Here is a 15000-nt window from a genome sequence, read left to right as displayed (position 1 = left end):
TGTAAGACCAGCACGCCCAGAATGCACCTGAACACACCTCCCCGTAAGACCAGCACGCCCAGAATGCACCTGAACACACCTCCCCGTAAGACCAGCACGCCCAGAATGCACCTGAACACACCTCCCGTAAGACCAGCACGCCCAGAATGCACCTGAACACACCTCCCTGTAAGACCAGCACGCCCAGAATGCACCTGAACACACCTCCCCGTAAGACCAGCACGCCCAGAATGCACCTGAACACACCTCCCCGTAAGACCAGCACGCCCAGAATTCACCTGAACACACCTCCCTGTAAGACCAGCACGCCCAGAATGCACCTGAACACACCTCCCTGTAAGACCAGCACGCCCAGAATGCACCTGAACACACCTCCCGAAGACCAGCACGCCCAGAATGCACCTGAACACACCTCCCGTAAGACCAGCACGCCCAGAATGCACCTGAACACACCTCCCCCGTAAGACCAGCACGCCCAGAATGCACCTGAACACACCTCCCGTAAGACCAGCACGCCCAGAATGCACCTGAACACACCTCCCGTAAGACCAGCACGCCCAGAATGCACCTGAACACACCTCCCGTAAGACCAGCACGCCCAGAATTCACCTGAACACACCTCCCGTAAGACCAGCACGCCCAGAATGCACCTGAACACACCTCCCGTAAGACCAGCACGCCCAGAATGCACCTGAACACACCTCCCGTAAGACCAGCACGCCCAGAATGCACCTGAACACACCTCCCGTAAGACCAGCACGCCCAGAATGCACCTGAACACACCTCCCCGTAAGACCAGCACGCCCAGAATTCACCTGAACACACCTCCCTGTAAGACCAGCACGCCCAGAATGCACCTGAACACACCTCCCTGTAAGACCAGCACGCCCAGAATGCACCTGAACACACCTCCCTGTAAGACCAGCACGCCCAGAATGCACCTGAACACACCTCCCTGTAAGACCAGCACGCCCAGAATGCACCTGAACACACCTCCCTGTAAGACCAGCACGCCCAGAATGCACCTGAACACACCTCCCTGTAAGACCAGCACGCCTAGAATGCACCTGAACACACCTCCCTGTAAGACCAGCACGCCCAGAATGCACCTGAACACACCTCCCTGTAAGACCAGCACGCCCAGAATGCACCTGAACACACCTCCCTGTAAGACCAGCACGCCCAGAATGCACCTGAACACACCTCCCTGTAAGACCAGCACGCCCAGAATGCACCTGAACACACCTCCCTGTAAGACCAGCACGCCCAGAATGCACCTGAACACACCTCCCTGTAAGACCAGCACGCCCAGAATGCACCTGAACACACCTCCCTGTAAGACCAGCACGCCCAGAATGCACCTGAACACACCTCCCTGTAAGACCAGCACGCCCAGAATGCACCTGAACACACCTCCCTGTAAGACCAGCACGCCTAGAATGCACCTGAACACACCTCCCTGTAAGACCAGCACGCCCAGAATGCACCTGAACACACCTCCTGTAAGACCAGCACGCCCAGAATGCACCTGAACACACCTCCCTGTAAGACCAGCACGCCCAGAATGCACCTGAACACACCTGCGTTGGTCTTAAACTAACAAAGACACTTGTGTCGGGCGTTGCGCTGCGCCGGGTTGCAGGATAGGGCCATGAGTTTGCAGCATTAAAAGCTCTGGGAAGTTGAAACTGGGAGGAGAAGTGTGTGTGTTGCAGAAAATATTCAAAGGACGATCTGTTCCTTGTGTCCCGACAGTCACGTGCGGTTCGGGTCCGGGCCAGCGGTCCTTTTGGTCGTCTGCTTCTGGTCCGGCTTCGCCTGGAGGCTCGGAACGGTTTCCCCAACCTGGACTGGCACTGCAGCCGGGTGGAGGTCCGCGGGCTGGCCGACGGGCCGGAGACAGATCCAGAAGTGTTCCTGTGTGACCGATGGCTGAGACCAGCAGATGGCGACGTGGAGCTGTGGAGCGGAAAGTGTAAGTAGAGAAGAAGATAGTCTCACACTGCTGCACATAGAAACCAAGGGGGGGTGGTGAGCTTCGCTTCAGAACGCGAACCTCCTATGGCGCCATTTTGTTGCTACCAAGCCATCAGCTCCCGTTAGCATCCCATTGACTCCCATTCATTCTGACGTCACTTTGACAGAGAATAACTTTACATCTGAAGCGTTTAAAGACTCTATTTCTCCATTGTTTATTTCTAAAGAAACACAACAATGTATAAAAGGCTCCATTACCTTGTAGCTCATGTTATGGCTCCGTAGCAGAACGCTTTTATAACAATAGGCTAACGATTGGGTCATAACCACGAGACTTACTGTCACACAGTAGAGGAATTACCGTATAGTACAGGAGAAGCTCACAGGCAGTTTGGACTTCCATTATCTGTTTAGGTTTAATTACTAATGTTAACTATCATGTTAGTGATCAGTAATTAGCCTGTGTCTATGTTATCTCCTTACATATACCTACACTCTCCGTCTCTGTAAGATTGGGAATGATTGAGATTTCTCTCTCACAGCTACCAGAAGACTTCACACTTTCAGACACGTTGCTCACGTCACATTCTCTCAGTTGGAGGCTGCTCAGTAAAGCAAGAGATCACCGGAAAAGTGCTTCTAATATCCTTCACTGGTCTCCGTCCAGAGCAACGGGGTCTATTGGTCCATTATATACTGTCTATGATAGAAACTGAAAGAAATGGACACAGCGACCCCTTAGACTTAGACCCCCTTAAGTCAATTAAAGTCACTTTTCCGGTGCTGGCTGAGCGTTACTGAGCAGTCTCCAACTGAGCTTGAAGACAACAGTACAGGCCAAAAGATAGGATACACCTTCTCATTCAATGTCTTTCCTTTTTATTTTCATGACTATTTACATTGTAGATTCTCACTGAAGGCATCAAAACTATGAATGAACACATATGGAATTATGTACTTAACAAAAAAGTGTGAAATAACTGAAAACATGTCTTATATTTTAGATTCTTCAAAGTAGCCACCCTTTGCTTTTTTTATTAATAAGGGAAATAATTCCACTAATTAACCCTGACAAGGCACACCTGTGAAGGTAAAACCATTTCAGGTGACTACCTCATGAAGCTCATTGAGAGAACACCAAGGGTTTGCAGAGTTATCAAAAAAAGCAAAGGGTGGCTACTTTGAAGAATCTAAAATATAAGACATGTTTTCAGTTATTTCACACTTTTTTGTTAAGTACATAATTCCATATGTGTTCATTCATAGTTTTGATGCCTTCAGTGAGAATCTACAATGTAAATAGTCATCAAAATAAAAAGGAAACGCATTGAATGAGAAGGTGTGTCCAAACCTTTGGCCTGTACTGTAGATGTGACGTGAGCAACGTGTCTGAAAGTGTGAAGTCTTCTGGTAGCTGTGAGAGAGAAATCTCAATCATTCCCAATCTCACAGAGACGGAGAGTGTAGGTATATGTAAGGAGATAACATAGACACAGGCTAATTACTGATCGCTAACATGCTAGTTAACATTAGTAATTAAACCTAAACAGATAATGGAAGTCCAAACTGCCTGTGAGCTTCTCCTGTACTATACGGTAAGTCCTCTACTGTGTGACAGTAAGTCTCGTGGTTATGACCCAATCGTTAGCCTATTTTTATAAAAGCGTCTCCTACAGAGCCATAACGTGAGCTACAAGGTAATGGAGCCTTTTATACATTGTTGTGTTTGTTTAGAAATAATAATCGGACAAATAGAGTCTTTAAACGGTTCAGATGTAAAGTTATTCTCTGTCAAAGTGACGTCAAAATGAATGGGAGTCAATGGGATGCTAACGGGAGGTGATGGCTTGGTAGCCTAAACTCTCCCCATAAGAGGTACGCTTTCAGGATGCTCGCTTGACCCCCCTTGATACTGCATGCAAAAAAATCTTAAAAAGATATTCAATATTCTGTATACATCAAATAACCAAATGGGACATGGTCTCCTGGGTGAAAGGCATGTGTCCTGCGCTCTTATACTTCCTATGGCTGTTCCTAGTGGGATGCACTTCCAACAATGTAAAGAACCCAGAACTTAAGTTTTTATAAAGCTGCCAAAGACCAAAGTGGATACAGAAGTAGGGATTCACCGAATCCAGATTTTTGGGGTCCGTCCGAATACCGAATCCCCTGGTTGAGATTGTGCTGACTCCTCCCATCCTCAGTCCATGAACCCAGTAAACACATGAATGAAGTAAACAGGGACTGTCCTTCCTTTGCCGTACCTGAAGTTGCTGCATTCTGGCTGCTGTCTGGAGATTCCTTCGTGCACAACTCGTATTCTTTCAGATGTTTCAGACCAAATGTTGTAACAGAGGCCATGTTGTGTATAGTTTAGGGTCCTCGCCACCACCAGACCAATCAGCATTGAACATGTAGCTGGACTTGAATGGCCTTCTTTTGACTGAAAGTACTGCCAAACAACAACAACCTTTTCTGCTTAGCAGTTCCATTTCCACTTTCTCACAGCCTGCTGATAATGTCTTTGGGGCATTTTAGGCCTTTAATTGATAGGACAGCTGTAGACATGAAAGAGGAGAGAGAGGGGGGAATGACACACAGCAAAGGGCCACAAGTCGGAGTCCAACCCGGGCCCGCTGGGTTGAGGAGTAAACTTCTGTATAAGGGTACCCGCTCTACCAACTGAGCTATCCGGGAACACTGTGTAGAAATATTATATTAACAAAATGTTAATGTGCTCGTTGCAAAAGAGCTGCGTTAGTCATTGAGGAAGTGGTTAAAAGTAGGGAGAGCAGGGTATGTTGTTACACTATTCACACTGTCTAACATTTACTGAGCACCATACAACACAATGGTATAAATGTCATACCAAATGAAAGAAGGAAGTCATAGGAACACATGCTGTATTCATAACATTTTCATATCTTATCTCATTACAGAGTTGTAGACTGTTGAATAGAGAATGTGCACTTGTGATAATGTGCCCTATCGGCGGGTAACTTGTCACACTAGATTATCTAAAAATAAGAACACAAATACTTATTTGTGAATATTGATTTTAATTTTTAAATTCAAACCAGAACTGGAAATATAATCAATCATGCCTAGAGAATCTCGAAAAACAATACACATTTCAATCAAAACACATTAAGTGGAAAGGCCACTTTACTTTGAGCTTTAAAGCTCTCATATTCTGCTCATTTTCAGGTTCATAATTGTATTTTGAGGTTGTACCAGAATAGGTTTACATGGTTTAATTATCAAAAAACACGATATTTTTGTTGTACTGCACATTGCTGCAGCTCCTCTTTTCACCCGGTGTTCAGGTCTCTGTTTTAGCTACAGAATGAGACCTCTTTTCTTATTCTGTACTATCTTTGTTGGCAGTCGCACATGCTCAGTAGCTAGGTAAGGACTACATGCTCAGTAGCTAGGTAAGACTACATGCTCAGTAGCTAGGTAAGACTACATGCTCAGTAGCTAGGTAAGACTACATGCTCAGTAGCTAGGTAAGACTACATGCTCAGTAGCTAGGTAAGACTACATGCTCAGTAGCTAGGTAAGGACTACATGCTCAGTAGCTAGGTAAGGACTACATGCTCAGTAGCTAGGTAAGACTACATGCTCAGTAGCTAGGTAAGGACTACATGCTCAGTAGCTAGGTAAGGACTACATGCTCAGTAGCTAGGTAAGACTACATGCTCAGTAGCTAGGTAAGGACTACATGCTCAGTAGCTAGGTAAGACTACATGCTCAGTAGCTAGGTAAGGACTACATGCTCAGTAACTAGGTAAGACTACATGCTCAGTAGCTAGGTAAGACTACATGCTCAGTAGCTAGGTAAGGACTACATGCTCAGTAGCTAGGTAAGACTACATGCTCAGTAGCTAGGTAAGGACTACATGCTCAGTAGCTAGGTAAGACTACATGCTCAGTAGCTAGGTAAGACTACATGCTCAGTAGCTAGGTAAGGACTACATGCTCAGTAGCTAGGTAAGACTACATGCTCAGTAGCTAGGTAAGGACTACATGCTCAGTAACTAGGTAAGACTACATGCTCAGTAGCTAGGTAAGACTACATGCTCAGTAGCTAGGTAAGACTACATGCTCAGTAGCTAGGTAAGGACTACATGCTCAGTAGCTAGGTAAGGACTACATGCTCAGTAGCTAGGTAAAGACTATATGAGCTAGCTAGCTGTTTCTCCAACTTCAGTCAGTACAAGGCAGGATTAGCCGGGAGACTTCTTCTAAACGTGCCGTAGAAAGCCGTGCAGATATTGACCAGCTCACCAGGAGACTGAAGGCAGGACACATTCAGAAACCGTGCCTCACTCAGAACACCATGGATGTTTTTTTCCCCAAGTTTGTATGCGTGTGCAAGCACCAAAGGCACAAAATAACACCCCAAATCCCCAAAAAAGTGATTTTTTTTTTTCATAATATGGGCACTTTAAACTCTAGTGTTGTCTGGCTTGCACATAGATTCATGATAACTGAATTGAATGCTGCAGATAACTTGCTGATAACTAAATTTGTTAAACCTCTGAACTAAACAGATGCCCTGGCCTGTATTTGACTAATCAGACTCATCTTCAGAGTCACATTTCTGGCACACATAAATTGCCTCACCTAAGGTGAAAGCATCATGGGCCCATTTTTTGTATTTTACACATTTTACCCAGGTCTCTTTTGGACAACTGTTTGAAAATGGCTCCACACAGACGAGGCAGAAGCACTCTTCATCATCTGATGATGACTGAGTGATGATATAATTGTTCTTATTTTAGCTGCCTTGTTCTTCATAGGTCCAGATTTGCTTCCCTTTCTTTTGAAACAGATTTTTTCTAGATTGAGCCTTATTCTTTTCTATTCCTAGTTGCTGCTTCACTGGCGTGTCAGTAAGAATTGCTGATTTGCGTCGTTTTCTTCCTTTGCCGGCTGGTTTTCGGGGGCCAGCTTTTGGATATGGCCGGATGTCCTCTCGAGTTCGTGGCCGGCTGTCAGCAATAGCATTGCTGGGTAAGAGTGAGCTAGTAATAGCAGAAGCATGTCTGGGCATTCTAGGCTGAGCAGAGTTGGTGCTGAGGCCTGGCTGAGCAGAGTTGGTGCTGGGGCCTGGCTGAGCAGAGTTTAAGTAAGCCTTTAAACCACTCTTTGCTGGCCTTTTTGTTTTCTGCCCAAAAAGGTGCGAACCTCCGCTGGTGTGCCACAGCCAACTGGTAGGCAAGCCTTCTGAACTCACTTGGTGACAGACCAAAATAAATGTCAGCTGACCTAGTAATATACTCAACAAGCTGCTTGTCCAAATCAGGTGAAAAAAATCTACCGTGGCCATTGTATAACCAACCATTATTGTTGGCATGGCTGTCTCTGGTAATCTTTTGATAATACCGAGTCAGTGTATGGTAATTTATGTCAAAATCCTTTGCTGTATTTCTGATTGATTTGTTTTGCAACTTTACCTGCCTTTGTTTGTGATTAAAGTCAAATGAAATACATCTTCATGAGAGCAAAGTTAAAATACATAGAGATCAGTGATCGTATACAAAGTTTGAGAGCTTCTAACTTTAGTTGATGTTTTACTTTATAGCTTTACTTTATTGTTGTAAACATTTTATATAGAGGAGACGTTCTTCTTATGTATTAATGTTACCGTTATTCCTCCACAGTGTGTTTGCTGAAGGACGAGACAGAAGAGAAGCTGAAGCAGCAGCGACTCAGACAGCTGCAGAATCAACAGAAACTCATCAGGTAAAAGCATAAACAGCCCCGACAAAAGGTAGCACAACAGTTATTTAAACTGGAAGCCTTTTTATTACCACCAGTTTACAGACACGTCACTGCTGATTGGGTTGCATCTCTGACACACCCGCCAAAACGAGAGAAAACTAACCTCAGAGCCCGTTTCACACAGTTTCGAGGGAACATTTTAGACCCTTTTTTAGGGGGGCTCAAACTAGTGCCTCAAGTTAGAGTTTGCGAACTTGTCTGTTACGCTCGGACAGGCAAAAGTGACCCAAATCTGATTTTTTTTTTTTTTTTTTATCAATATTTTTCACCAGAGCAGGGGGAATGAGAGGGGGTAACAGAGCAGGGGGAATGAGAGGGGAAATCGCCAGAGCCGGGGAATTAGAGGCAGGGGGAATGAGAGGGGGAAACACCAGAGTAGGGGGAATGACAGGCAGGGGAATGAGAGGGGGAAACACCAGAGTAGGGGGAATGAGAAGGAGCGCCAGAGCAGGGCGAATGAGAGGGGGAAACACCAGAGTAGGGGGAATGAGAGGCAGGGGGAATGAGAGGGGGAACCGCCAGAGCAGGGGGAATGAGAGGGGAAAACACCTAAGCAGGGGGAATGAGAGGGGGAAAACACCAGAGCAGAGGGAATGAGAAACAGGGGGAATGAGTGGGGGAAACAGAGCAGGGGGAATGAGAGGGGGAAACGCCAGAGCAGGGGGAATGAGAGGGGGGAAACGTAGCAGAAGATATTCCTTTTTAAACCAAAACGTAGCGATGCAAATGTAGCCCTTAAGAACCTTGTGACCTTAGTGGCCAACTGGGAAACAACAGATTTTGCCATCTGGTAACAGATGTTTTTTGAGGCAGAACAGTTTGTCCAGAAGCTACAGACGCACCAACAAAGTCTTTCTGGTTCTTAAGATCTCCGTTCTCTTCGTGTGTCATCGTTGCAGATGGCGTAAGTTTGTCGAGGGCGCCCCTCAGTGTGTTGACGTGAGCAGTGTGTCAGAACTCGGGCCGAACCTCAGCTACACACACACCAGGTGAAGTCTCGCACTCTACTTCTTGGTTCTGACTGAAGTAGACCGACTCGGGACATGACTTGTGTTTGTTTTCTTTGTCTTCAGTCCGCCCACTAACCTGCACTACCTGAAAGGCTTCGCTGGCCGAGAGGAGGCCTGGGAGAGTTTCACAAAGCTGGAGACGGTTTTCGCCCACAGCGGACACCAGAACGACATCGCCAGTAAGAAACAAAACCAAGAAACATATAGGACCCTATCTCAGAGTCCTATCATGCACCGACACAAGTGTCTTTGCTAGTTTAAGACCGACGCAAGTTGTTAATTTCCCGTCCTGCGCCCACGTCGTTTAAACGTCGTTTACACCTGCACCCATCTGTGCTCGTCTTACAGGGAGGTGTGTTCAGGTGCATTCTGGGCGTGCTGGTCTTACAGGGAGGTGTGTTCAGGTGCATTCTGGGCGTGCTGGTCTTACAGGGAGGTGTGTTCAGGTGCATTCTGGGCGTGCTGGTCTCACAGGGAGGTGTGTTCAGGTGCATTCTGAGCGTGCTGGTCTTACAGGGAGGTGTGTTCAGGTGCATTCTGGGCGTGCTGGTCTTACAGGGAGGTGTGTTCAGGTGCATTCTGAGCGTGCTGGTCTTACAGGGAGGTGTGTTCAGGTGCATTCTGGGCGTGCTGGTCTTACAGGGAGGTGTGTTCAGGTGCATTCTGGGCGTGCTGGTCTTACAGGGAGGTGTGTTCAGGTGCATTCTGGGCGTGCTGGTCTCACAGGGAGGTGTGTTCAGGTGCATTCTGGGCGTGCTGGTCTTACAGGGAGGTGTGTTCAGGTGCATTCTGGGAGTATTGCTATCTTGAGGCAGCAGGAAGTGATCGCTCCATTGACCAACAAAAACCTGGTCTAAAGTCAATGGGCCTCATTCACCAACCGTTCTTACGAAGAAATGTGTTCTTAAACCTTTCTTACGCACTTTTTTTACGAAGATTCTGGCATTCACTAATGTTTTCTTAACTTGGATTTGTTCTTAGCTAAGAACAAAATCTACGAACACTGAAAAGCACTATTACGCAACATTTGAATGATGTCAATTTGCTCCAAATGATTGCTTACTGCATTTTATTCAATTCTATAGTCGTTTACAATGATAGTATTGTATTGTAATGTGTTTCTGATCATTTGTTGATAAAAAATCATATTATTCATAAAAGAAACTAACACTTCAATTTACATCAGCAATTAAACTGATTAAATCCTGCGTTATTTGCTGATTGATCGCTATTTATAGGGCCCAAATGCAGTGGTGGAATGTAACAAAGTACAAATTCTTCGTAACTGTACTTAAGTACATTTTTCACGTATCTGTACTTTACTTAAGTATAATCAATAGTGCATACTTTTGACTTTTACTTTGTTACATTTTGCAGCAATTATCTATACTTTCTACTCCACTACATTTCTACAATGTTCCGTAACATTTTCCGATCAGTTTCCCCCCCTCCGCCAAAACGTCTTCCTGACTTCCGTTTGTCTCACCAGTGAAGTTTGGTTGCCGTAGATACTGTATATATGGGTTGCCGTAGATACTGTATATATGGGTTGCAGTAGATACTGTATATATGGGTTGCCGTAGATACTGTATATATGGGTTGCAGTAGATACTGTATATATGGGTTGCCGTAGATACTGTATATATGGGTTGCTGTAGATACTGTATATATGGGTTGCAGTAGATACTGTATATAGGGGTTGCAGTAGATACTGTATATATGGGTTGCCGTAGATACTGTATATATGGGTTGCCGTAGATACTGTATATATGGGTTGCAGTAGATACTGTATATATGGGTTGCGTATAGATACTGTATATATGGGTTGCCGTAGATACTGTATATATGGGTTGCAGTAGATACTGTATATATGGGTTGCAGTAGATACTGTATATATGGGTTGCAGTAGATACTGTATATATGGGTTGCAGTAGATACTGTATATATGGGTTGCCGTAGATACTGTATATATGGGTTGCAGTAGATACTGTATATATGGGTTGCAGTAGATACTGTATATATGGGTTGCCGTAGATACTGTATATATGGGTTGCCGTAGATACTGTATATATGGGTTGCCGTAGATACTGTATATATGGGTTGCAGTAGATACTGTATATATGGGTTGCAGTAGATACTGTATATATGGGTTGCAGTAGATACTGTATATAGGGGTTGCAGTAGATACTGTATATATGGGTTGCAGTAGATACTGTATATATGGGTTGCCGTAGATACTGTATATAGGGGTTGCAGTAGATACTGTATATATGGGTTGCAGTAGATACTGTATATATGGGTTGCCGTAGATACTGTATATATGGGTTGCCGTAGATACTGTATATATGGGTTGCCTCGGTAATACAGCCTCCGGTAAAAGTGAAAATGAAAACGTTTGTTTTTATTATTTTAAATCATAGTTGCTATATCTATTTCTCTCCACAGCGTCGTTTACTCCTCCGCCAGGCTGCGTAAGACGCGTTCATATCTTATTTATTTGGCTGGACCTCCTCACATCATCTCCCCATGTCCGCTGCTTCACACTTTATTTGCTTACTTGCACGGTTAAAGAAAATGAAATACATCCATGAATAAAACCAACCGCATTCTGATTCTAACAACACATTTCCGTTTCATGGTTAGGAACTTTTCTTAAAAGCCAGGCCTTGTTTGTGGTTGTGGACACCTTCTACTTTTACTAACGTAAATATGTCTCTGGTTATTTGTACTTTTATTGAAGTACTGAGATTCAGTACTTCCTCCACCGCGGCTCCGACAAGCTCCGACAACCTGTCTCCCAGGAGGTGCACAGGAAGTGTCATGTCCTTATATGGGAATTTTTGGGGCGTTTTCTTATGCTAATTAGGAACAACTGGCACGCGCTTTCAGTTATGAAGACGTGGGATTCATCAATCCTAAGAACAAAGGTGCGAACAAATCTGCTGTTTAAGAACACGTCATGAATCCTGCGTAGACTTTTCTTAGGAACCTTCTTAAGAACATATTTAGGAGAAAACTTAGGAAGATATTGGTGAATGAGGCCCAATAACGCAGCATTTCATTGTTATTTTAACAGAGCATTAGTAAAATGCTCCTAGGCTCGTGCACAGCGCGTGCACACTTTGCTTGTCACACACACACACACACACACACACACACACACACACACACACACACACACACACGTGCAGAAGATTACTAATAATAATATTAGGGTGTAAATCCTCCATCATAACAGCAATGCTCCAAGGTCCAAACGTGCCTGGCTTTTAAAGGGAATGGGAGATGATCTCTGATTGGTTAATGAATGCGAGATGATCTCTGATTGGTTGATTACGCCCAAAACACACCTCTGATTAATGAAGACAATAAGAACAACCCTTTAGGACCACGCTCCCTAAACACACCTTACTTAAATCTTTAAAATAGGGCCCAGAAACTGAATCGCATCCAACGTTATCTATCTAGAACAACTTAATCAGAGTCAGAAGAGCACTGACCAAAACATGTTTTTTTGGACTTTTCCACCTTAAATTTGACAGAACAGCTAAGTGAAAGCGGGGAAGACATGCAGGAAATCATCATAGGTCGGATTTGAACCCTGGACCTTCTGCATCGAGGCATAAACCTCTCCGTATACATGCGCCTGCTCTACCCGCTGAGCCAACCCGGCCACTGCAGAAGCTTTTTAATCCAGCCTGGAACTACAGTGTCTTTGTACACTAAAAATTCCATAATTATGAATCCATAAATCACCTTACGTAATGTTAGATATCTCTGCAACCTGTCAAGCTAGCGTCGTTCTGATTGCTATGCAGGGAAGCTAACACCTTGGCCTTTCCAAAGATGGCTTCTGTGTGATTGAAGGCCTTCCAGAAGATTTTTAAATCCAGCCTGGAACTTCAGTGTATTTTTCGGAGACTTTGCACAGTAATCCCAGAATGATGAATTTGCGACTGAGCTGTTATTTAGTTTTAGCATTTTTTATGAAAAGGTATTATTTGACTGCCAGCCATGACTCCCAGCATGTTGTGAGGTGACCAATCAGAGTTCCTGACTACCTTCTTCTTCTTTGGTGTTTTCATCTGCAATGCTGCAGACGCTGCCACTTTTCCTCACTGTATGTAATGTATGAACTTCTTGACTTGCCCACACCATATATAAGAAGACAGATTCATTGGTTGCACTTTGTCTTTAAGTGTGTTCATTTCAATTATCCTATTTATCTAAAACAGTTTTTGGTTCCTTTTTCTTCCACTCATCATTTAAGACATACTGTACAGCTTTTCTTTTCAGCACCTCATGTCTCTAAGTCTAGATCAAAAAATGCTTTTATGTTTAAAGTACATGTAGACTTTAATTCTCTCCAGTTGTATCTCATTATTCACTCTTCTTTTCTTATTGAACCACTTAATTTCACTGTCTTTCTACAGTAACGTTTGGCTATATGTTGATGTATCATTATTCCCTGTTATTTATTATGTTGTAATTGTAGGCTCTGTGTGTGTGTTTTGTTTTTGTGTGTGTTATTGTATCGGTTTCTTTTTTGTTTTGTTTATTATGTTTGTATGTTTTTTGTTGTATTTTGTTCAGGACCCCCTCGAAAACGAGATGGTACATCTCAAGGGGTTATCCTTAGTTTAGTTTAGTTTAGTTTATTTGTTTATTTGAGCAGTTATCATTCTGCTCAAAGGGAGTGGGTAGAAGCAAAAGAGCTTATAAGCGCCCCCCCCATAAAATAATACAATCAAATTTCTCATTTCACAATAGTACAAAAAAACATATTACAAAACAACACAACGAAACAATATCAAACAAGCAATATAACAATCAAAACAAACACAAAACAGAACAAAAATGGATTATATACACTTCCAATGGTAGAAATACTCCTAATGGCTAATCATTTCTTCGTCTTTATACTTGTCAAAAATCTTTTTGTTTGTGTCTATATTTAAAAAGGTTGATATTTGGACATTGTTTCATCTCCATCTCCAACTTATTCCACAATAATCCTAATAAAAGAATTTCTTCCAACTGTGTTACTTCGCTGCTACACGAACTAAACTAAACGTGGAACGAAACGAGCCAGAATAATGATATAACACCCTAAACGTGATAATAATGCGTAGATTCTCAGCGCTGGATGTGTAAATGAGCTTGATTTGGCCTTGGTTTTGGCAGCCGAGATGCGTGCTCGCTAAAGGAACAAAAAGTCCCCGGGGCTGCTTTTTGCTGGGGTGTTGCTGAATGACTTGTAGGGCATTGCTCGGTGTTCGCTAGGGTGTGAAAATGTTGATTTCTCTCTCTCAGAGTTCATTAAGGATCACTGGATGGAGGATTGGTACTTTGGCTACCAGTGTCTGAACGGCTGCAACCCGCTGATGCTGCGTCAGACCCGACACCTCCCTCCGAACCTCTCCGTCACCTCTGACATGCTCCGCCCCTTCCTGTCCGCAGGCTCCTCCCTCGAGCAGGAGCTACAGGTGTGCAATGCTGATTCAGCCACTTTACAGTATTATCCCAACTGGGAAACCTGATCTGCAGTCAGGAAATGTAAGATAAAAAAACATACAAACAACGTTCAAATAAACAAAAAGGGAACTTTATCAGGATGCATAGTATCCTGGACCCATGAAATAAAAATCTGCCTGCCTCTATGGGAATTTAACATAGGGGTGTGTATAATTATGGCCCCTGTATTTTAAGGAAGAACATTTATTTATTCACAATACATTATTCATTCACAAAAGAAATGGTGTCCTTTAAAAGTTGGATTTTTCCTAATTTTTTTTAATTGAGGCATTACGATCAATTTCCAAAAGATGATTTTTTTTTATTCCTCTTTTTAGTCAACTTTAAGACTTTAAGATTTAATAAAACATGTATTCTACTTCACTATGTCTGTTTGCGTCTGAAGATCTCTCCTAAATTCACCAAAAGTTAGCCTTCGATAATGTCTAATTTGCTATATTTAAACAGAACATTTTAAGAAAACTTGTAATGCAGAAAAATAATTATAGTCATAGCAATAATCATCAACATTATGAGTTTAAAATGTATGTATGTTTAATATCTTGCTATTAATCTAAAATAAAATATATAGTATATACAATAACTATTTGGAGTTGAATAAGGGGTGAAAAATAACAAGCTACACAAGTTAACCCTTCTGTTGTCTTCGGGTCAAATTGTTTTGAGTTTCTTCCAGCGAAATGCTCCT

At 43.4% G+C, this 15000-nt stretch overlaps 1 protein-coding gene across 1 annotated transcript in view; it reads left to right on the top strand.

Annotated features, from left to right (window-relative positions):
- The window catches only part of zgc:152891 (hydroperoxide isomerase ALOXE3), a 35079-nt gene that overhangs the window by 2232 nt on the left and 17847 nt on the right, over positions 1 to 15000 (top strand). The window contains exons 2-6 of the mRNA XM_028594611.1: positions 1756 to 1975; positions 7647 to 7728; positions 8667 to 8756; positions 8841 to 8956; positions 14091 to 14263. Of these exons, the coding sequence (XP_028450412.1) occupies positions 1756 to 1975; positions 7647 to 7728; positions 8667 to 8756; positions 8841 to 8956; positions 14091 to 14263 (681 nt within the window). The remainder of the gene's footprint in view (positions 1 to 1755; positions 1976 to 7646; positions 7729 to 8666; positions 8757 to 8840; positions 8957 to 14090; positions 14264 to 15000) is intronic.

The sequence above is a fragment of the Perca flavescens genome, chromosome 13 (assembly GCF_004354835.1).
Source record: "Perca flavescens isolate YP-PL-M2 chromosome 13, PFLA_1.0, whole genome shotgun sequence".
Lineage (NCBI taxonomy): Eukaryota > Metazoa > Chordata > Actinopteri > Perciformes > Percidae > Perca > Perca flavescens.
The sequence above is the reverse complement of the archived record's forward strand: the minus strand, read 5'-3'. Positions and strand labels throughout refer to the sequence as shown.